This window comes from Caretta caretta, chromosome 11 (assembly GCF_965140235.1).
Source record: "Caretta caretta isolate rCarCar2 chromosome 11, rCarCar1.hap1, whole genome shotgun sequence".
Classification (NCBI taxonomy): domain Eukaryota; kingdom Metazoa; phylum Chordata; order Testudines; family Cheloniidae; genus Caretta; species Caretta caretta.
Genome location: NC_134216.1, coordinates 1,410,633 through 1,433,293, shown reverse-complemented (window position 1 = coordinate 1,433,293; position 22,661 = coordinate 1,410,633). Strand labels below are relative to the sequence as shown.

The following is a 22,661-nucleotide window of genomic DNA, read 5'->3' as shown; positions in this document are numbered from 1 at the left end:
CTGGCTACGGACCCCCCGGACCCCCCGAGCTCCCCTGCACCCTCTGCCCAGACACCCCGGGACCTGATCCCCCCATGCCCCGCCCCCCATCCCCTACACCCTCTGCCCAGACACCCCGGGACCTGATCCCCCCGTGCCCGGCCCCCCTGCTCCCAGGACCCGCAATCCCCCCCGCACCCTCTGCCCAGACACCCCGGGACCTGATCCCCCCGTGCCCGGCACCCCTTTCCCAGGACCCCCAATCCCCCCCGCACCCTCTGCCCAGAACCCCGGGACCTGATCCCCCCATGCCCCGCCCCCCATCCCCTGCACCCTCTGCCCAGAACCCCGGGACCTGATCCCCCCATGCCCCGCCCCCCATCCCCTACACCCTCTGCCCAGACACCCCGGGACCTGATCTCCCCGTGCCCGGCACCCCTTTCCCAGAACCCCCAATCCCCCCCGCACCCTCTGCCCAGACACCCCAGGACCTGATCCCCCCATGCTCCGCCCCACCATCCCCTGCACCCTCTGCCCAGAACCCCGGGACCTGATCCCCCCGTGCCCCACCCCCCATCCCCTACACCCTCTGCCCAGACACCCCGGGACCTGATCTCCCCGTGCCCTGCCTCCCCATCCCCTGCACCCTCTGCCCAGACACCCTGGGACCTGATTCCCCAGTGCCCTGGTCCCCCTTCGCCTCCCTGCACCCTCTGCCCAGACACCCTGGGACCTGATCCCCCCGTGCCCGGCACCCCTTTCCCAGGACCCCCAATCCCCCCCGCACCCTCTGCCCAGAACCCCGGGACCTGATCCCCCCATGCTCCGCCCCCCCATCCCCTGCACCCTCTGCCCAGACACCCCGGGACCTGATCCCCCTGTGCCCCGCCCCCCCATCCCCTGCACCCTCTGCCCAGACACCCCGGGACCTGATCTCCCCGTGCCCCGCCCCCCATCCCCTACACCCTCTGCCCAGACACCCCAGGACCTGATCTCCCCGTGCCCTGCCTCCCCATCCCCTGCACCCTCTGCCCAGACACCCTGGGACCTGATTCCCCAGTGCCCTGGTCCCCCTTCCCTGGGACCCCCTGAGCCTCCCTGCACCCTCTGCCCAGACACCCCAGGACCTGATCCCCCCGTGCCCGGCCCCCCTGTTCCCAGGACCCGCAATCCCCCCTGCACCCTCTGCCCAGACACCCCAGGACCTGATCCCCCGGTGCCCAGCCCCCCCATCCCCTGCTCCCTCTATCCAGACACCCCGGGACCTGATCCCCCATGCTGAAGGCCGAAGGTGGGGGTTGTGCACAGTAATGCTTGGACAGAGCCCCCAGTGCAGGTCCCAGCTGCACTTGGGGTGGACTCCAGCGGTGCAGGGCCCCAGCTCATCAGGCTTCTGCTGCCAAGGCCCCACAGCGATGGCTGGGGGACCCCGGGGCTGCTCTTGTGGGCCTAGGGGCAGGACGTTCTTCAGGAGCCCTGCACAGGAACCAGCCTCTTCTCTGAGCCCATTTCCAGGGTGGTGGGGCCCGTGTGGGGTGTGTTTGTTCAGCCAGGCTGGGGCCCAGCGCAGCGGCCTCTCCCTCCCCGTGGCTGAGCTTTGGGGCTGCTCGCCAGCCAGGCGCTCAGCTGGCCCGACTCCTGGTGCTCTGTGGGTGTTTGAGCTGCAAGGGGGGCCTTTGGCCCCACAGCTCTTTGACCAGACCGCTCCCAAATGCCTAAGCGAGGCTGAGGCAGCCCCCACCCCACCAGGAGGGCCAGGCCCAGGTGTGGGGGGCAACACACAGAGCACCCCTGGACCCTGCCCTAGTGCTGTCAGTGCAAGGTTCACAGCACCTCGGAACTTCGAGTGAACTGAGCCTCACAACCTACCGGGCTGAGCCAGGATCTCCAGCCCATTGCACAGATGGGGAAACTGAGGCACAGAGTGGGGGAAGGGGGCCAAGCTCACCCAGGAAGCCAGTGGCAGAGCCAGGAATAGAACTCTGTGTCACGGAGTCCCCGGGCGATGCTCTGAATCTGCTCCCTACGAAGCCAGTCAGGACTCTGGGGACGTCTCCTCTCTGGGAGCAGCCTGTCTGCAGGACACGCAGCTCACCCGACTTCCCCCTTCCTGGGTCTGACCTCGGAGCATTCAGCATCTTCTGCCCCTCCGTGCGCTTCCTACAGCGAGTTCGCCCAGGCGGGGTCCTGGGGAAGTCAGAGGATCCTGCCCCCCAGCTCCGCAGTCAGACAGGACTCTCAGCCAGCCAGTAAAACAGGAGGTTTATGAGACGACAGGAACATGGTCTAACACAGAGCTTGTAGGTACAGAGAATAGGACCCCTCAGCCAAGTCCCTCTGGGGGGCAGGGAGGCCAGAGCCACATCTGGGCCTCCCTCCATTTCCACAGCCAGCTCTAAATTGAAACTCTCCCGCCCCTCCTCTGGCCTTTGTTCCTTTCCCCGGCCAGGAGGCCACCTGGTCTCTTTGTTCTCCAACCCCTTCAGTTGGCCCCTTTGCAAGGGCAGGCCCAGGCCATCAGTGGCCAGGAGACAGGGTGTCGGCCATTCTCTGTGCAGACCCCATCACACTGGCCCTTTAGGGCTCTGACACAATCACACACCCTGATCCCCCCACCTGGATACTTAAGAACTGCATAGGGGAAACTGAGGCACCCACACAGTATTCAGAGAAAACATTAAGAACATTTCCACTTTGTCACACCCTGGTCTCCCAAATTCTAGTGTCCCCTATCCCCACCTGGTGCTCTAACCATTTGAGACCCCTCCCCTCCCAGAGCTGGGAATAGAACCCAGGAATCCTGGCTTCAAGTCCCCAGCCCCCGCCACCCAACCTCAAGAGCTGTAGATGTTGGGGGGGGGGGGGGAGCGAATGGGACTTATCCCCTTTGTGTGTCCATTCACACCAAGCCACCCACAGCCAAGGTGTCCCATTGACGCTGGTGCAGGGCCAGGTTAGCGCACAGGGCACCAAGAGGCTCCCCCGGAGCGCATTGTAAACCAGTTAACACCACGGTGCAGCCTGCCCAGAGAAGCCTTGTCAGCTCCCTGCTAGCCAGCCCTGTGCTTCCCCCAGCCCCAGCTGACCTAGGCCCAGAGGGAGGCAGAGGCCCCAGCTCGCTGCAGTCCCAGCAGGGAACAGCTGCGATCGCCCTGTGTCTTCTGCAGGGAGCAGGGTGCAGAGCGTGTGGGGAGAATCCCTGGTGCCACCTCGCCAGCTCCTCAGCGGCAGCGCGAGACCCCCAAGGCTGCGTCATCGCGGCGCGGGGCAGGGCCGGGACATCACCCCAACCTTGTGACCAGGCATTGTAACAAGGGACTCCCAGGAGAACTCGGGATTCCCAGCTTCCAGGCCACTGCTCTACCCACTAGACACCATTCCCTTCCCGCTCAGCCTGGCAGGCTCGCTGGATGGGAACTCACGTGTAGGTAATTCACCCCCAGTTCAGGGGTGGGCTGAGGGAGGCCCCATGTGCTCGTGCCCTGTGGGCAGAGGGGCAGAGCCAGGGACGGCAGTGGGCACGGGCGAGCATAGCCAGCCGTCTGACTGTCTGTCTGCTGGGGAGGGACTGGTTTTGCTGCTCCACTCTGGAGGAAGTTCAAGGGAGGAAGACAAAAAGCCAGGGAACAGGGGGTGGGATGGGGGGTGTGACAGGATTAGGGTTGGGCTTGGAGGATGGGTGAGCCGGGAGAGCACCACGGCGTGGGTGGCCCCCAGCCCTGTGCCCCTTCATGCACCTGGCCAGGGCATCAGCAGTCACTGGGGAAGTCACACCAGAGCAGGGAACTGGTCTGGGGGAAGGGCTCCTGGTTAAAGCAGATCCCTGCTCTGACCACCCTCCATTGATCCCAGCCAGTCAGCCGCAGCGCCTGCCCACTGACACATCCCGCCCGCCGCAGGGTGAGTGAGCAGGACCCACACACCCTCCCGGAGAAAGGTCACCTAGGGCAGGAGGCATCCAGCCGCCTGCCGGGCTCTCTGCCAGGGTATATTTAGCTGCCCTGCCCCTGCATGGCAGGCCCAGGGCATTGCTGCAGTCTGTGTCTCGTTTAGGGACAAGGGACTTCGTGTCGAGAGGGTTGTGTGCCAAGCAGCCATGCCTCGGACTTGGGAATCCTCCTGCGTGGGGCCACTACAGCGTGTCGTGCCCTGGACCTGCAAACGAGGGAATCCTGGTCACATGACACTGACACACCTTGGGCCGCGCGGAGGCAAAGTCCAGGCTCTCCTCCCTAGGAGCATGGGGAATCAGTAATGAGACCAGCCTGGAAACCAGACCCACCCCCTCCTCTCAGCCCCCTAGACCCCACCACGCCGCGTTCCCCGCTGAATGCCCAAAATGTCCAGCATTGGGACATCGAGGCAGGAAGGGTCTGATTTGCAAAGATGCTCAGTGACCTTAAGCAACCCGGCCCTCCCCTTCTGGGAGGGAGGAAAGCACAGAAACAAATCCCTCTCCTGGGGGGGTGACTGGAAATTGATACTGACGAGACATTGACAGGGACCACTGTGAAACTGACTCGTCTACTTCCACCCTTCAGCCCTGGTGGAAAGAGGGAAGCCGAGGTCACCCTGAAAAGAAAGCTCAGTCTGAGGCCTCCCCTGTCAGCAGGACGCAGGGAGGGGATTTGGGTTTACTTAGCCCTTTGCAGGCATTATACGGCATGATCCCTATCTCCTCTGAGCAGCGATGAATAGTACCGGAGCTGGCAGGACATTACATTGGTGCCCGATCCTTTCCCTTACGGAGAACTGCCCTGGTGCAGAAGCACCCGGACATTGTCTAACACCCCCAGCAGTTCATATTTGGTCTGTAGGCCCTGCCCCATTCCGTGCCCAGGTGGGACACGCAAGGGGACTTACGACTGCGCGGGCAGCTGCTTCTCTGCCATCTCCTCACTTTCGAGGGCTTGACCTTGACACTCACCGAATGTGCTGTTCGTGGCGGCTTTGAGGGGGTGTGTTTTTAACCATGACACCGCCATTGCTGTGGCGGCTGAGGGGGCAGGGTGGAGAACGCAGGTGGGTTAATACCTCTGCATTGGCGGTGTAATAAAAACAAGAGCAAAAGGAGGTGTGACGAAGTGGGACTGTTAAAATTTCCTCTGAATAGTGTGGGGGGGCCTCAGTTTCCCCTAGGCAGTTCTTAAGTATCTAGGGGGTGGGGTAAGGGTGTATGATCCTTGCAGAGCCCTAGAGGGCAGGTGTGTGCAGGGGTCTGGACACAGAGAATGGCCGACACCCTGTTTCCTGGCCACCGATGGCCTGGCCCTTCCTCCCTGCAAGGTGAGAGCTAAAGGGTTGGAGAACAAAGGAATCCGGTGACCTCCTGGCCGGGGAAGGGGACAAAGCCCAGAGGAGGAGGGGCTGGAGACAGTTTCAGTTTGGGGCTGGCTGGGGACATGGAGTGAAGTGCAGACGTGGTTGTCTGGCTCACTGCCCCCCAAAATGGACCCAGCTGAGGGGTCCTGTTCTCTGCACCTACAAGCTCTGTTTTAGACCATGTTCCTGTCGTCTAATAAACCTCTGTGTTACTGGCTGGCTGAGAATCACATCTGCCTGCGGAGTTGGGGGGCAGGACCCTCTGGCTTCCCCAGGACCCCGCCTGGGCGGACTCGCTGTGGGAAGCGCATGGAGAGGCAGAGGATGCTGAATGCTCCGAGGTCGGACCCAGGAAGGTGGAAGCTGTGTGAGCTGTGTGTCCTGCAGACAGGCTGCTCCCCGAGAGGAGGAGACTTCCCCAGAGTCCTGCCTGGCTTCCTGGGGAGCAGTTCCAGAGCATCGCCCGGGGACCCTGTGACAGGAGGCAGCAGCCGTATGCCTCCTCGCAGGAGGGCAGGTCATTGGTATGTCTCTTAGTTAGCTTGTGGCTCCTGGCTGGTGCTTGTCACTCTGCGAGCTGAGCCCCCCAGACGCCTTGCCAGGGGCCCATTAGCACCGAGGGATCAAGGGACAGGCCCATAAGAGCAGAGACTAGAAGGCAGCTCTCTGGCCTCCCAGAGCTGCCCCCATGAGCCCAGCCTGCTGCTCTCCAGCGCTAAATGGCCAGCAAGCACCTCGGAGCGGTCTCCTTATGAAGCAAAGAATCATTTGGTGTTGAAGCAGCTTAGCGTGCAAGAGACTGGCCCGCAGAGCTGGACAGACAGACAAAGACCCGTCTCTCCTCCTTTGGAGATACAAGGCTCATGCTACTGGCCATAAAAAAAAAAATCACACTTACCTCTGAGGAAAGGGAGGAGGTTTAAAGACACTCACCTGTGAGGAAGTGGGAATATTTGTATGAGTCCTGTTTGTGCCTCAGTTTCCCTCCTATGCTGCATTACTACCGTTTGCTCTGAGGGCAGGCCAAGAACCAGGGGTGTGGGTGTCTGGGACTAGGTCCCCCCAGCAATGGAGCATTTGAAAAGACCATGGTAAGTCCAATTGCCCTGACATTGACACCTGGCAACCAAGGACCAGGGGGCGGGTTTCCCCACCGCTCCCCAGGGAGGCTAAGCAACATGCCCCAGCTGGAGAAGAGGCCGGGAGAGGGAGGAGATCAGAGCTGGCTGCTGGTAGGAGTCGGGACTCACCTGGTGTCTGGCCAAGGAGGTCAGACCGAGACCGATGGAGCTTGAACAATGGGATTCACTACAATGTGGCTGGACTCTGGGCGACCAGCATGGACCCTGCTTTAGCCTTCATTCCAGGGGGCTACCCAAGGCCTCCCTGTGCTGGGTCCGGGGAACGGCTGACCCCCTTGCAGACGCCGGGCGAGGTGCATTAGGCTCTGAAGAGCAGACAAGTCTCCGGTGGGGTCTGTCGCAGTGGGACTCGATGCCCTGCCCGGAGCTCATAGGGGGGAGCAGGGGGCCTGCAGTACCCAGAGGTCCAGCCCCAGGGGCTGATGAAGCTGTGTGGCTTCCCCTGGAGGAGAGACCCCTAGGGGGTCTGGCCCACTGAATGGGGTCTCCCTGAGCCCTTCCAAAGCTGGGGCTGTGGCCTGCTCACGCGGGTCGGTGACAACCTGCAATCCTCACGTATTGCTTCCCAAGGGAAGGGAGGCTGCTGGTACACAGATCTCTGCCTCCAAGAGCAGCTGGCTCGACCAACGAGAAAACAACCTACTTGAGAGCACCTCCGCCAGGCCAGGCCTTTGCAGGAGTCCAGCGGCAGCCCCCCCACCCCCGCCCCACTGACTCGCACTGGACCCAGCTCAGCCAGCCTGTGAGGAAGGCGCTAACAGGCCTCTCCCGCGGACCCGGGTTCCCAAGAGCCTCCTGGGAGCGGCTCCCATCACCTCAGTGGGACCGTTGTGCCCTGCACCCACTCCAGTACCTTGAGCCCCCAAGCTGGGCCGGGCCAGGCTTCCCTTCCCCACATGGCCTCCCTGAGGCTGCTCTTCCCCCTCCCCTTCCCACAGCAGTGCTCCTCCCTGCAGGTGCTATGATCCAGGCTCGGCTTGTGTCCTGGCAGGGACTAGGGCACGCCTAGGCTGTCAGGGAGTGAAAGAGGGAGGGGGCTGCAGTTTTAATCGCCTGGCAGAGCAGCCTCAGCCTGCGTAAGGAGCACTGGTTGGGCCCCAGGAAGTGGTCTGGCCTGGCCCAGGGCCAGCGGCGAGCCAGGCCCTGCTAACCTTCCCTAAGCAGCAGGCTGAGAGAACAAGACAGGCCGCAGCCAAGCTGGGCTCCAGGGCACAGACTGGGCCAGGGTTTCTAGCTCTTCCGCCCAGGGCAGCAGGTCAGAGCCACCCTTTGCTCCCTGTTGCTGCAGCTCTCGGCCGTTCCTGCAGGGGCACACAGGGCTTGATCAGGGCTCCAGCACTGGGGGCAAACACCCCATGAGCACCCCGGCTGGATTCCCAGGACACAGAGTGAGCAGCTTCCCCTTTAACACAGGCCCAGACACCGGCGTGAACGAAATGCCCCCTCTTTATTAAATGGCTCTACAGCGAGGGGCGCGAGCTTGTCTAGCCAGCACATTCCCAAAGAGCTCCGTGCCCGCACACCCCCCGCTGGGGTCACAAGTGGAATGGGGGGTGGGGGGGCAACTTGCCATGCACACGGGCACACAGGAGACGGACAGATACAAGCACAGCACATGGCAAGGTTCTCCGGCTGCTCCAGGCCTTGCCTCCCTGCCCCCGCCTCTAGGAGCCGCAGCTGCCAGCCCCCCTTCAGAAAGGCCCAGCCGTCCCTGGGGCACAGAGCTCTCCTGGGGGAGGCTGCAGCTCAGGCTTGGAGATGCTCTAAGAACAGGCACTCTGGGCTGAGCGCATCGGCGGGGGGGACAAGCTCTGCCCAGCTAGTATGTACAGAGCACGACCGAGGGCAGCCACTAATGCGGGGGTGCGACCCATGGAGACTACATTTCCCAGAGTGCACAGCCCCTGCCAGGGCCACACTGGCAGACCGCTGCGGGCTGCGCTCTGGCCATGCCTGGCCGAGGGAGAGCGTTCCCTGCTGTGAAGGGGTCCATACCCGGCCGGGAGCCTGAGGTCTGTCTGGTCTAGGCCCCAGGGCAGAGAGGGGCCGGCCTGGCAATGGTGTGCTGGAGACTTGCCCTGTTTCAAAGGCCACTGAAGCACCTTGTCCCTCATCAAACCTGTAAAGCACCAGTACGCTGGGCTAGTAAAGCTCAGGGCTTGCACCACAGAGAGGCAGGGGGTCCCAAGCCCCGTCAGAGGAACTGGGTGGGGGTATTGAAGGAACAGGCAGCAGAGCCCCCCCACGGCCGGAAGTCAGTGCTCTGCCCGACAGGCAGGATGCCAGAGCAGCCCGGGCCGCAGGGGAGCCTCCTCAGCCCTGCTTTACAGAGTCAGCCAAGTGATCCGCCCCAACATCACACAGCAGGCCAGTGGCAGAGCTGGGGAGAGAACCCAGGAGTCCTGCCCCCCAGCGGTACAGTGCAGAGCACCACGGGGCCGAGCCCGAGCACTGGCTCGGGCAGGGAGCGCAGCGGTTGGGCTCTTAGGAGGGGTCAGCGCTGGGGGAGCAGGGCGCCCCTGGGCTGGGGGGGCCATGCGGGCGATTGTCAGCTGTGGGTGCAGGGAGAAAGGGTTAGCAATCAGCCGGGAGCTGCCGCTGTCACTCAGAAAACCTAGGAGAGCTGTACTCTGATTGGCTGAAGCCTCCCCCTCCCCGTGCCGTGATTGGCCGCCCCTGTGCTAATAATTTATAATGAACTCTGGTAGTGGGGAGGGGGGTTCCCTGGACCTCTGAGGTCATGCAGGGAGGCAGCAGCACAGCCCCCCCAACCCCACCAGCCACCTATGGTGGGGGGGTCTGGTTTGCCTCTGCCCCCTGGCCCCAGGTCTGCCATGGAGACTGGATGCCTGGTGCCTGCCGGCTCCCGCAGTCAGCTCCAGCTTGGGATAGCGTCTGCAGGGCCACCAGCCGGGAGGGCACCAGCAGCCCTGAAATCACAGCGATGGCCACACTGGGCAGACAGACCAGGTGTAGCAGAACCTCCCCTGAACCTGAAGGCCGAGTGAACTGGGCAGAGGCTCCCGGCTCCGAGTCGGGGAAGGGGAGATGGGACTGGAGGTGCCCCGTGGGCTCAGGGTCTCTCAGGGCCAGGGGGGACTAGCTGAAAAGCTGAGACAGCCCAGAGGAGATCCCCTGGCAGCAGGATGGGAGCCACTGTCTGGCACTGCAACAGGACCCTGCTGAGGGGAAGTGATCCTGGCCAAGGGACCATTCAGAGGCACAGTGTGGCCCCAGCTAACCAGCAAGGGGTCCTGTCAGATGATAGGAGCCCAGGCCAGACTTCCCCTTGGGCTGGGCTTCCCCATAGCACCAGGGAGGGGGAAAAGGGGGGGGCAAAGCTACTTTAGTCACCTGATTCTTTCCTTTGACTTGCTAGGTTAGTGTTGACTGAGGGGGCCGGGGCAGAGGAGTGTGCCTCTCCCCACCCTGGAGGCTGCTGGAGGGGGGCTCGGTGTAGTTCCCAGAGGGCCAGGGCCAGCACGAGAAGCAGCCCGCTGGCCGGCAGGTTCAGCAGAGAGGCCCTGGAGATGGAGCTCCCCTCTAGCCCCGAGACAGCAGGGCTTTGGCATGCTGGAGGGGCAGCGTGGGGGGTTCACTTTGCTGCTGGCCAGGCTGTCTGCGCTCTGAGGCTAGAGGAGTTCAGCCACCTTGACTCATGGACAATAGCAGCAAATGGGGCGTGGGATCACTTGGGGGGAGCACTGAGCCAGGAACCCTGGCGCCCCCTGCACCACAGACAGGACAGCTCGGGGCCAGAACACACGCAGCTGCATGGGCTTTGGAGGAGGGCGCGGCCTTGTAAAGCCTGAGCCAGTCCCTCTCCCAGCAGGGGTCGGACTCCAGCCCGCTCGGCCTCGGGGGAAACCAACTCTCCACCCTTCTTACAAAAATAGATTCAGATGCGTCCCTCCCCCCGCGGGAACCTGGGCTGGGCCGGGCCGGCTGCAGCTTGAAGTGGGTCTTTATTTGGACTGTGGAAGAGGCGTTGCTGGCTCTGCTCAGGGACTCCACCGTAGCCTCTCCTGCCGGCAGCCGGAACTCGGAGCTCCCCCTGCCAGCTGTGGGTCGCTGGCCTCTCGCAGGCTCTGCGGTGCTCCGTGCAGCTCTCGCCGATTCCCTCCCACACGGACAACACATATGCGGACACGGACACACGTATGTACTCACACACGCATTCACCCAACGCGAGTCAGAGTGACGTTGGCTTGACACACGTCTGTACAGAAGCTTCCACTGCAAGGCGCTGACGTGGTGGTTCTGTCCCTTGGGCATGAACGCCAGCGCTAGGCACCTCTGCCTGCCCCACCTCTGGGGGACAGGCGAGGGGGTCGGGACCCCAGGTCCTGCTGCCCAGGCTGCTCCAGAGTCCAGAGTCCCATGCGATCCTCAGCCCCCAGAGCTACACCTGGAGGAGAGAGTCATGCTGGGTCAGGCCAGTGGCCATCCAGCCCTGCGCTCTGCCTCTGACAGGGGCCGGGGCCAGGTGCTTCAGAGGGAATGAACAGAACTCAGCAATTATCGAATGAGCCAGCCTGTCACCCATTCCCAGCTTCTAGCAGTCAGAGGTTTAGGGACACCCAGAGCAGGCTAGTAACCTGGCTAGTAGCCATTGCTGGACCTATTCTCCAGGAACTTATCTAGTTCTTTTTTGAACCCAGTTATACTTTTGGCCTTCACAGCATCCCCTGGCAAGAAGTTCCACAGGTTGTCTATGTGTTGTGTGAAGAAATACTTCCTTCTGTTTGTTTTAAATCTGCTGCCTGTTAATGTCACTGGGTGACCCCAGGCTCTAGTGTTATGGGAAGGGGTAACCAACACTGCCCTATTCACCTTCTTCACACCAGTCACGATCTTATAGACCTCTACCAGAGCCACCCTTAGCTGGCTCTTTTTCAGGCTGAAAAGTCCCCGTCTTTTTAATTTCTCCTGGGGAGAGAGTTACCGCCACCGGCCTGCCAACAGTCCCAGCCCCACCCAGTCAGGGCAGCATTCACTACCCGGGTAAGCAATGCCCTGCACACACCACTCCCCCCCCAGCAGAGCCGGGCAGGGCGGGCACCTGGGCTGTACCTTGTGTATCTGAGGCGGAAGCTCATCCTCTGAGCTCTCCTCTGGAACCGGCTCCGGGTGTCGCACCGACTGTCCGTCCTCAGCCCAGCCCCCGAGAGGCAGGCGGGAGAAGTGCGAAGGGGCTCTGTGCACTGTGCCCGGATCTGCGGCATGGGCACAGAAGAGTCAGCAGAACGTGTAGATGCGGGTGAGACAGGCTCTGGTGCCAGCAGGACACCAGTCCGGGGGCTCTACGCCAATCTCTCCAACCCCCCGAGTGAGGGAGGGGCTGTTACTGGGTGGGAGCCAACAGCTCCCCGGTAGAGGCTCCTCCCCAAAGCACGCAGGGTGACATGGGAACATCACGGCAGGAGCCCATGGCACTCTCAACACACACACTGCCAGCCAGTGGCACCTGCCAGCCACCAGCCCCAGCTGATCTCCTGGCACGTGGGGGGGAGGGGAGGGGAATCTCCAACACTTCGCTGGCATTTAAACAATGACCCAACGATGACAAGCCAGCACGTGGACCCACGGCACGTTCCGAACTGGCCAGGGAATATCCTGAGAGGTTCCCAGGCTCCGCCTGGAGTGGGGGACCTGTCTGGAGGGAGGTCCCACAGCACGAGGCCGCCCCAGCCGTGGCGCCCAGCGGCCCCAGCACGTACCTGTGATGCCGCCGTACCGGCGCTGGAAGCCCGTCTGAAGGGTGGCTGACTCCTCCACAGCCTGGCGCGGCGAGGAGAAGGGGTAGCTGGCAGAGCGGGGGATGGCGGCGGGGGCGCCCTTCTGCGCGTCCGGCTCCTCCGGGGCACTCTCCCCGCTCTCGTCGCTCTCCCGCCGGTGCCAGACGTGCCGCTCGGGCTCGCTCTGGGTGTGCTGCTTGTGTAACTGCGCACAACACGACGGGGGGGGTCAGGCAAGCGGGGGGGGGGCAGAGCCACGGCCCCACCCCACATCCAGCCCGCAGGAGCCCAGGGCGAAGCGGCCCCGCCGCCGTGGCAGCCCCACAGTGGTGCTGGCTCCTTCCCCCTCCCCCTGCGCTGCCAGGTCCCACCGCTCCCTCTGCGACTCCAGTGCAGGATGGGGGCCGTTCTGCACTAGCCCTCGCTCTCCTGCGCTCCGGGATGGCACGTGGGGCCCTGCAGAGCCAGCCAGCGCCGGGGAGCACCGCAGAGAAGGATATGTGCCTGGCTGTCTCTGCAGGGCCTCCCTTACGCCCCGGGTACAGCACACCTCTCTCCAGCTGTCAGGCCGCCCTGCACCCCCCCGTGCTGCGAGCCTGCCTCGGCAGGCAGACCCCCACGCGAGCTGCCCTCTCCCGCCCCGGCCCCCGGTGTCTGAGCCCTGGCCTGGGGCACAGGCCGCTCACCTCATGCATGTGGAGCGCATGGAGGCTCATCTCCGTGGAGGCGTATTCCGACAGGATCAGGCTCTGTAGCTGGGCCTCCCAGGCACTGCTCCCTGAGCTCGCTCTTCTGGCATCTGTGCTGTAGCCGGGACACAGAGAAGGGCTGGGGGGGCTGGGGGGTCTGCTGCCCAGGGCCGAGGCCCTAGTAAGCCCATGGGCTCCAGCACAGCCCTTCTCGAGCCGATCGGGGATGTGCCCCTGCCCAGCCCCACTGCACTGCTGGGCTACGGGGTGTCCCACGGTGCCACCTCACCCGCTCCCTGCACCGGTTCAGAAAGGGCCCCCTCTGCCCAGACATGTAGGCTTCGCTCAGTGGGGTCCAGCCCCAACACAGGCACCCCCCAAGGGCCACAGATCCCAAAGCAGGGGACTGACAGCCAGTGTCCGAGGCTGCGGCAGTGTCCCATTGCAGGGGGTCAGGAGTGCTCCAGCACCCCCTCCTGGGGCGGAGCAGTCACTTAAGGAGCCAGCCCTCGGGGCAATTCCTGTTCTAGTCATCTGTGTAACCTGCTCCATTGCAGGGGAGGGCTCAGAGCAGCCCAGTTTCCCCGCCCCTTCAGGGACTCATCCCCAGGCTCGTGGGCGAGGAACGGACCGCAGAGTGTGCCAGCAGGAGGCGCTGTGAGCTGCTCCCGGCAGTGCCCAGGGGCAGCATGGGCCCAGGGGAGCAATCCCTTCGATCTCAGGCACACGAGGGGCACCCAGCACCTCAAGAGCAGGGCCTGGGCTTTGCAAGGTCTCTGATCACCGAGTAGGTGCCTGGCGCAGCTCAGCAGACTCTTACCCGGAAGCCGTCATGGTGCTGTGGGCCCGGGGCGGTGCCCCCTCCACATGGGACCCAGACGTCTGGAAGCTGCTGTGACTTTGCTGGGCTGACTGCAGTGGGGAGAAGGAGCGCAGGGCAGAAGCCACCTCGGAGAGCTGGCGGGAGGCCTGCAGCTCGTGGCTTGCGTACCCCAGGGCCGAGGAGCCCGCGATCACGTTGGCAATCAGGCTGTGAGGCTGCAGTGAGAAGTGGGGGAGTCACAACCCTGGACAGGAGGCCACCAGACAACAGGACAGGGCCACTCCCCAACCCAGCTCCCTGGGGCACTCCAGATTCCATAGCCCCCCATGCTGCCGGGCAGAACCCCAGAACACCTCACCCTCCACGGCAGCCCCTCCTGCCTGATCACAGGCCAGAACATGCTGACACCCTTGGAGATGGGCCCAGCCCTCCCTGGAAACCCAACCCCAGTTCAGACCCAGGAAACTCACTGCACCGGCCACCTGAGCCAGCCCCGCTGGGCTAGCTAGACAATGCGGGGCTACTGCAAGACCCCTGCCCTCCAGGCAGCCTTGGAGCACCAGAGCCCTTCCTTTCCCGCCCACGCACGACCGCTGCAGCTGGGGCACCTCGGACTCTGACTGCAGGGACTGGATGGAGGTGAAGAGGGCGTTGTCAGGCAGCACGGCCTGCTGGGCCAGCGCCATGCTGCTGTCGCGCAGCACGCGCTCCTTGAGGAAGCCGATGAAGGCCGTGCTCTCGCGGGGCGGCTGCCACTTGGGGTTGGTGATGGCGAAGTGCATGAGGGACAGCTCAGTCTTGCCATCCTCGGCCTGCTGGTAGATGGAGGCCTCGGTCTTTCCCGCTGACATCCACTGCAAAGCACACAGGTGGGGTGAGGGGTCCACTCCACACCCAGCCTTGGACCCGCCCAGGGCCTGCTATACACCCACCGGGGGGCCTGGGGAGCCCCAAAGGGCCAGGCTGCACAAAACCCATCAACGCACAAAACCAGGAACCCCCGCAGCAGCTGCAGCTCGGCCTCACGCAGACGCTGGGACACGGCTCGCTGGAGGAGAAGCGCGCCATAGCCAAGCACGCCCAGCTCCAGGGCCTTCCAAGGCCAAGGGGCAGCATCACGGGCCCCAACTCCAGGGCACAAGCCCTCACCTGGCCAGCTGGGCTCATGCACCCAAGGGACAGGGCACCCCACAGAGCGTGCCCGGATGTTAGATATGAGATTGCAACAACACAGCCCACTGAGACTACAGGTCCCACCATGCAACGCTTCAGCTTGATTGGCGCAGCCTGGCCTCAAGTATTCTGGGGCTGGCAGCCGCTGCAGAGGTGCAGCGTGTAAGATCTCTCTCACTACAGGCTGCTTGGCAGAACTCCATGGGTGATGTCAGCCCACGCCTCGGTTCCAGCCACAGGCAGGACCCCCCATGTGCAGGGGGAGGGGGAAGGGAACGCGCCAGCAGATGCCATGCTGCAGGCAGGCCCTACCGCCGGGTGCCCATGCTGGCGCACGTCCATCTGTGCGAAGGAGCAGGTGTCGCCCACACCCACCACCTCCACGGTGAAGTTCCGGAAGAAGTCAATGATCTCCAGGGACTTGGGCCGCAGGCAGAAGATGAGGATCAAGGGGGTAACGATGGGACTCAGCAGCTCCTCCAGGATGAACACCTGGGAAGGGAGAGGTGGGTGCTCAGCAGGCAGCGACAAGAGCAGCCCGGGCAGGCCGAGGGGGCTGCTGCACGGTGACTGTGAGGGGCCGCCCAGGGAACGTTCCTGGAACAGCAGCCCCACGTCAGCATCGCCCCCGCAGTGTTCTGCCCCCAGCTGACCAATGGTCCCCCACCCACACACCCACGTCCCTTGCTCTGGGGAACCACACAGGAGCTGCTGAGCCATCACACACACGGCCCACGGCCCCAGCCCCGCCCCTTCGCATGCACCAGCCTCTCTGGGCATCACAGCCCGACAGACAGCGGCCCTGAGGTGGCACCCGTGTGTCAGAGACCCCAGCCCTGCCCCCCCGGGCGCTGCGAGTGCCCCTAGCTGAGCGCCGGAGCCAGTCCAATCCCGCCCCGGTTCCGAGCTAGCCAGAGCGGCCGGGCTCACCGCTTTGTACTGGAAGAGCTGAGAAAACTCGTCCCGGGTCTCGTAGCGGTGGGCGTTGGCCTGCCAGTGGTCAGGCATGTAGTGGATGTGTGCCAGGATCACCCGCAGCAGCTGCTCTGGGCAGAACACCAGGTGCTGGTCAGGGATGAAGGACCTATAGGGGGAGCAGGACAAGGATAGGAAGGGCAGCACTTCCCAGAGAACCCCAGCCTGGAGTCTCATGCTGGGGGGAGAGTACGCCTAGAGAAGGGCTGCGAGAGCTTCTCCAACAGCCCTGCCGGTGCCCCTCAGTCCCGACCCGCAACCCCCAGCTACCCCAGCCCTAACCTGCAGCCTCCTGCTACTCCAGCTCTGCTCACTCCCAGCCCTGCCAGTGCCCCTCAGTCCCGGCCTGCAGCCCCCTGCCACCCCAGACGGGCCCCACACTAGCTCTGCCAAAGCCCCTCAGTCCTGATATGCAATCCTCCCTCCCCCACCAGGATTTTGGCCCCAGCCTCTTCTTCTCCCCCCCCCAAAAGATTTTTGCCAGTGCCTCTCACTCCTGGCCTGACCCACTGCTCCCCATTTCCAGGCCTGGGCCTCCCGAAGCAGACTTATCTTCACTTGTGGCCCAGGACAGATCTGCAGCCTCCGGGGGGCTGGGAGCAGAGGGCCTCCCCCTTCCCCCCAGGGCAGGCGGGCGGCGCCGGCCCGTCTCACCTGCAGATGGTGACGCCCACACCCAGCAGGGTGACGGTGGTGAGGACGTGCTCCACGGCCAGCACGTCCTCGTCGTAGATGGTGAGAGCGATGAGCACGGCCAGGATGGAGCCGGCAAAGAAGGCCACATTCTTGGCCACGATGGTGAGCAGGGGGGAGATGAAGCAGTTCATGTACTTGGAGGCTGGCTTGTACCCCTTGCTGAGGCGCGAGTGCAGCTCGTGGTCCAGCTCGTTGAAGTGGCGCAGGTAACAGCGGCCGTAGAGCGACCAGCAGCGGGCGCCCAGGCTGCCCGGCTCCCGCTTCAGGATCTCGGTGTAGCTGAAGAAGGCATAGAGGATCTGCCAGATGAGGATGAGGGGGCAGAGGATGAAGTTGGCGATGCCGATCCAGAGGATGCGGGCGCTCAGCTTGTCAGCCAGCTCCAGACGGTTGCCGCCCCGCTTGTACTCCGCCTTGAGGCTCCACTCGTTCTCAAAGAGCGAGCCGGGCCCCCAGAAGAAGATGAGCTCAAAGTTGTACTTGAGGCCGCGGGTGTAGAAGATGGTGTCGCCCAGCCCGGGCAGGTGGAAGCGGATGGGCAGCAGTGACTTGTTCACCATGGCCACCATGTAGTTCTTGAAACGCAAGATGCGGTGGTAGATGTCCAGCTCTGTCAGCTCCTTCTTGTGGATGCAGATCTGATGCTCCTTCTGGATCTGCACAATGCGAGCCTGCACCTCCTGCCAGGTGTAATAGGGCAGGTTGGACTGGCCGGGAGGAGAGGAGGCAGTGTTAGAACCTGGGGAAGACCAACAGGGGCCTGCAGGGTAAGTGCTGCACGGGGAGCGCTACAAAGCAGCCAACAGAAACTACAGGTCCCAGCACGCACTGCTCCAACGTGCCACAGACACGGGCCGTGCTGCAGGCTGGGTGTTTCCGTCTCACATCAATGCTGCACCCTGCTCAGCAGGATGCTTGCTGTGTGCTGCTCTGGGGTTCCCAATGAGGGATAAACGCAGCCCTTGGGGGGGCGGGGAGCCTCATTCACCCCACCCGGGCTGGCAGGAAAGAGCTAGAGAACTACACGTGTCATCGCCACATGCACGCAAAGGGTGGCGTGCCGATGTCTCCGTTCCCGCTGAGGCACTCGTCCCACTGAGAGCTCCGAGCCCTTCATAGCTTCCCCCTTCCCAGACAGAGAAGTGATGGGACATGCCCAGTGCCCCATGGGGAGCTTGCAGCTGTCTGGGAGGAGAACCCAGGTGTTCGAGTCCCAGGCCCTTGCCTATTCCACATAGCCTCATAGCCTCGCAAAAATTAACGTAAAGCCTATTAACGTAAAATTAAAAATTAACGTAAAGCCTCATAGCCTATTCCTTATAGCCTCACAAAAATTAACGTAAAGGATCCTGCTGTTACTCAACTTATCCAAGTTCTCTCTGAGGGAGACCCTGGGCTGGGACTTGGGGCTCAATACCCAGCTCCGCCAGACTCCCCCATGGCCTTGGGCAACGCCTAGCTGCTCCATGCCTCAGTTTCCCTACCTGTACATGGGGAGAGAGATCCTGCCCCACCTCCTGGGGAAGACATGAGAATAAACTGCTTTACACCTCTGAGGCTGTGACACTGCTGTGAGCGTGGCAAAGAAAAGCCTAGAGGTTATAAAGCAAAGTGATTGGCTGGCAGATAGTCAGCAGAACAGAGCTGTCCCACGACACACCCAGACACACACAGCGTGCAGGGGCAGGTTTGCCTGAAAACAAGCTGTAAGGAGATACACAGGATTACTTAACTTGCAAAGGAAGTCCGAAAGAGGGAGAGACCAAAACCCTTGAGGGCAATGGGTGGGTGAACCCCTCTCCTACAGCTTCAGCAAGGCAACCCTGAGCTGGGGGGTGAAGGCAGCGGGAGCTCCCTGCTTAGCCACAACAGCCCACTTCTCCAGCCCCAGGGTCACTCACCATAGGGATTTTGAGAGCGTTGATGTAGAAGGAGTGAATCTCCCAGTAGCAGCAAATGTTGTAGATAAATTTGATGAGTCGATGGATCCAGAAAACCCCCGCTATCACCAGGATGCAAATGAGAAATCCATTCTGCTGGATTCTGCAAGGGAGAAGAGATTCACAGCAATGCTTCCCTTTTGGCATGGAATCATAGAATATCAGGGTTGGAAGGGACCTCAGGAGGTCATCACGTCCAATCCCCTGCTCAAAGCAGGATCAATCCCCAACTAAATCATCCCAGCCAGGGCTTTGTCAAGCCTGACCTTAAAAACCTCTAAGGAAGGAGATTCCACCACCTCCCTAGGTAACCCATTCCAGTGCTTCACCATCCTCCCAGTGAAAAAGTTTTTCCTAATATCCAACCTAAACCTCCCCCACTGTAACTTGAGACCATTACTCCTTGTTCTGTCATCTGCTACCACTGAGAACAGTCTAGATCCATCCTCTTTGGAACCCCCTTTCAGGTAGTTGAAAGCAGCTATCAAATCCCCCCTCATTCTTCTCTTCTACAGACTAAACAGTCCCAGTTCCCTCAGCCTCTCCTCATAAGTCATGTGTTCCAGCCCCCTAATCATTTTTGTTGCCCTCCGCTGGAGTCTGGTTTCCAGTTTTTCCACATCCTTCTTGTAATGTGGGGCCCAAAACTGGACACAGGACTCCAGATGAGGCCTCACCAATGCCGAATAGAGGGGAACGATCACGTTCCTCCATCTGCTGGCAATGCCCCTACATATACATCCCAAAATGCCATTGGCCTTCTTGGCAACAAGGGCACACTGCTGACTCATATCCAGCTTCTCGTCCACTGTCACCCCTAGGTCCTTTTCTGCAGAACTGCTGCCGAGCCATTCGGTCCCTAGTCTGTAGCGGTGCATTGGATTCTTCCGTCCTAAGTGCAGGACTCTGCCCTTGTCCTTGTTGAACCTCATCAGATTTCTTTTGGCCCAATCCTCTAATTTGTCTAGGTCCCTCTGTATCCTGTCCCTACCCTCCAACGTATCTACCAGTTTAGTGTCAGTACAGCCAGCCTCCAGATCATTAATGAAGATATTGAACAAAACCAGCCCCAGGATCGACCCTTGGGGCACTCCACTTGATACCGGCTGCCAACTAGACATGAAGCCATTGATCACTACCCGTTGAGTCCGATGACCTAGCCAGCTTTCTATCCACCTTATAGTCCATTCATCCAGCCCATACTTCTTTAACTTGCTGGCAAGAATACTGTGGGAGACCGTGTCAAAAGCTTTGCTAAAGTCAAGGAACAACATGTCCACCACTTTCCCCTCATCCACAGAGCCAGTTATCTCGTCATAGAAAGCAATTAGAAGGCATGCCCCACAGCAGAGCCTCATCCCACAGGAGCCCAAGCTATACACACTGTCAAGGGATCGCTTCACCCACCACCAGAACGTAGCCACAGCTGGGGAGGGATGCACCAGCTGTGCAACAGCACACAGCAACCCTGCCATTAAGCACATACCCAGAGACGCATCTCCTGGCGATTACATGACCCAGAATACAATGCAGCTTGGCCACTCAGACCAAGACAAACCAGTGACTTGCAATCTTGGCAGGCTACATGCCTCTACCGATGATGAGGGCAAGGGCTGCCATGGGTAAGGTTTGGCCACTCCCACTGGATCTTTAGCTCCCGTCTGGAAATGGGCAAAGAGGGAGCTCGCACTAACATGGCCTTTGGAGGGTGGCAGGCTGCCAGGACTGGGGGCAGAGGTGTGGCTGCTGCCCTTACCTTGCGCTGCACATGCTGGGAGGCAGAAAGGCATCTGGCAGCGTCACCTTGACAAGCTCGCTGGAGAGCTGGCTGTGATTCACCATCTTGTTGGCAAACAGGATGTCGTAGTCAACGCAGCTGACGAGGAAGGTGGTGAAGGCCACCACAAAAATGAACTGCCTGTGGGAAAGGCAGCAGCCATGAAGGGCAGCCCAGAGGGATTCCCCTCCTCCTGCCCCCAACTCCTAATATACCACAGCCAGGAGTGGCTACTAGGTTACATCCCACTGTCCGTGGCATGACGAGGGGATCTTCCTGGGGATGGAGATGGCCAAAAAAGAGTGGGGGGAGAGAGGGAGACAGGTCCTGATTGAAAGGGGAGTGGCCTGACCACCTCCCACCTCACCTCTTGAAACCCAACTCTCAGCCATGGCTGTGCAGGGATAGCGGGAATGCTGGGGCCCAAGGGAACAAGGCCCTTCACCCCAATGGCAGCGAGAGCATGGAGAGAACCTGCCGCCTCCCCGGCATCCCCACCCCCAGAGCAGGGGGACTCCAGACATACATGAGCTCAAAGATCTCGCCAATCAGCATGCAGGTGAAGCCGTTCTTCTGATGCAGATTATAGACGTGGGAGCTGCAGTCAAGGAGAACAGCCTGGCAACCCCTCCTCTCCGGCCACCAGTCGAGAGAAAACCTCTCCCATGCCAAGCCACCCCCTAGCCACCAGTCAGGACAGAGGCTGCCAAGCAAGTGTACTCTCTGCTCAGCTACAAAATGCTGGTGGGTCCAGACTCCATGCCTGTCCCAGGCTGAGGGTAATGCTAGCCTGTCACAGAAACCCAACCCCCCACCACACCCAGCAGGGGATTGTGAACACTCCAGTCACAGACCAGCCCCCCGGAGCCCTCTCTAAAGTCTGCAAGGGCAGGACCTGGCCAGCACAGAGGGAGGTAAAGACATATCCAGAGCCTAACAATCAGAGCGACAAAGAATGGCCAGGAGGCCATCATCAAAGGGCTGGAGAGACCCGTTTCTGTCCCCCTACAACCCTCTCCAACAAGGGAAGGGGTGGCAACGCCTCTGCTTGGCCTGTTTGGACTCCACAGGGCAGGGAGCAACCCAACCCAGAGGAGACGGGACGTGCGCCGACTATTCCAACTCCGATCTGCGCCAGATGGACGAACTGTGTCAAGCTGATGCTGGCCTGACCATCCTGCTAGGGCTGGAGCAGCCACCCCCCCCCCCGACATGCAGCAAGGATATGCGAGAGAAGAAGAGGTCCAGGTTCTCTATGTGATGCCAAGGAGCTGCAGGAGAGAGAGGAGGCAAAGGGGGTGACTGGGGCTCGCTACGTGGTGGTTTGCCCAGCGAGGGGGGTCAGTTGGTTGCCACTGGCTAGTTATTCTCGTGACACAACCCAGGGCACGAAGCGGGCTGGGGCCCCGCAGTCGCCCCCGACTGGGGCCCAGGCTCAAAAGGGCGGCTACTGCACTTACACAGGGCAAGGAATAGGAGTCCCCACGCCGGATCAGACCCGGCGTCTGGCCTGCAGCAGTGGCCAATAGCTAGGGGCATCGAGAGGATCCCCCGCCCCACGGAAGGGCTTGGGAGACGGGGGCGTTCCGCTCTGCCCCTCGCCCCGACCCAGGGGAGCTGCCCCGCCGGGCGTGTCAGAGACCAGGCCCCGGGCCCCGCTCACATTTGCTGCCCTCGGGGACGTGCACCAGCAGATCCTCCTCGCCCGGCGGCGAGTCGCTGTAGGAGGCCTCCAGGCGCTGGTACTCCGTGTCGAAGTGTGCCATGGCGCCGGCCCGCCAGGCCCTGCGGGGAGGAGGCAGGGTCAGAGCAGGGGGGAGCAGGACTAGCCCCCCCCGGCCCGGGGCCACCCCTCGGGGGGGGGGAAGGTCAGAGCAGGGGGGGGAGCAGGACCAGCCCCCCCCGGCCCAGGGCCGCCCCTCGGGAGGGGGGGGAAGGTCAAGGGGGGGGAGCAGGACCAGCCCCCCCGGCCCGGGGCCGCCCCTCGGGGGGGGGGGGAAGGTCAGAGCAGGGGGGAGCAGGACCAGCCCCCCCCCCGGCCCGGGGCCGCCCCTCGGGGGGGGCGGAGAAGGTCAGAGCAGGGGGGAGCAGGACCAGCCCCCCCCCCGGCCCGGGGCCGCCCCTCGACCGGGGGGGGGCTCGGGCCGGGACCCTGCGGCCCCGGGCCGAGCCCGGCCGAACTCCTGGGTTCTCGGCGGGGACCCCCCCTCACCTGCCGGTCTCCCCGGTAACCGGCCCCAGCCGCCCCCTCCCTGCACCAGGCCGGGCCGCCGCCTCCTGTGTCACTACCTCCGAACGGGCGGCTCCGGCGGCCAATCGGCGCCTGTGGGCGGGACCGCGGGGGCCAATCCGAGGGAGGGTGAGAGGCGGCGGGGGCGGGGCTACAGGGTTGTCCCCGACGGCGCTC

At 62.4% G+C, this 22,661-nt stretch overlaps 1 protein-coding gene across 2 annotated transcripts; it reads right to left on the bottom strand.

Annotated features, from left to right (window-relative positions):
- Positions 1 to 7,871: 7,871 nt before the first annotated feature.
- Positions 7,872 to 22,549, bottom strand: ATG9A (autophagy related 9A). Of its 2 annotated transcripts, XM_075117675.1 has the most exons (15): positions 22,467 to 22,549; positions 21,918 to 22,039; positions 21,483 to 21,525; positions 20,781 to 20,846; positions 20,234 to 20,395; positions 18,439 to 18,580; positions 16,496 to 17,244; positions 15,797 to 15,950; positions 15,179 to 15,358; positions 14,302 to 14,547; positions 13,691 to 13,908; positions 12,868 to 12,985; positions 12,164 to 12,386; positions 11,517 to 11,659; positions 7,872 to 10,851 (listed from the first exon to the last, which is right to left on the bottom strand). In XM_075117675.1, the coding sequence occupies exons 2-15, from the start codon at positions 22,018 to 22,020 to the stop codon at positions 10,846 to 10,848; spliced, it is 2,553 nt and encodes an 850-aa protein (XP_074973776.1). In that variant the 5' UTR covers positions 22,021 to 22,039; positions 22,467 to 22,549; the 3' UTR covers positions 7,872 to 10,845. The 2 variants fall into 2 exon arrangements, with proteins under 2 accessions (XP_074973776.1, XP_048724657.1); XM_048868700.2 differs by lacking the exons at positions 21,483 to 21,525; positions 21,918 to 22,039; positions 22,467 to 22,549 and having other exon boundaries at positions 20,234 to 20,391; positions 20,781 to 20,834.
- Positions 22,550 to 22,661: the final 112 nt, after the last annotated feature.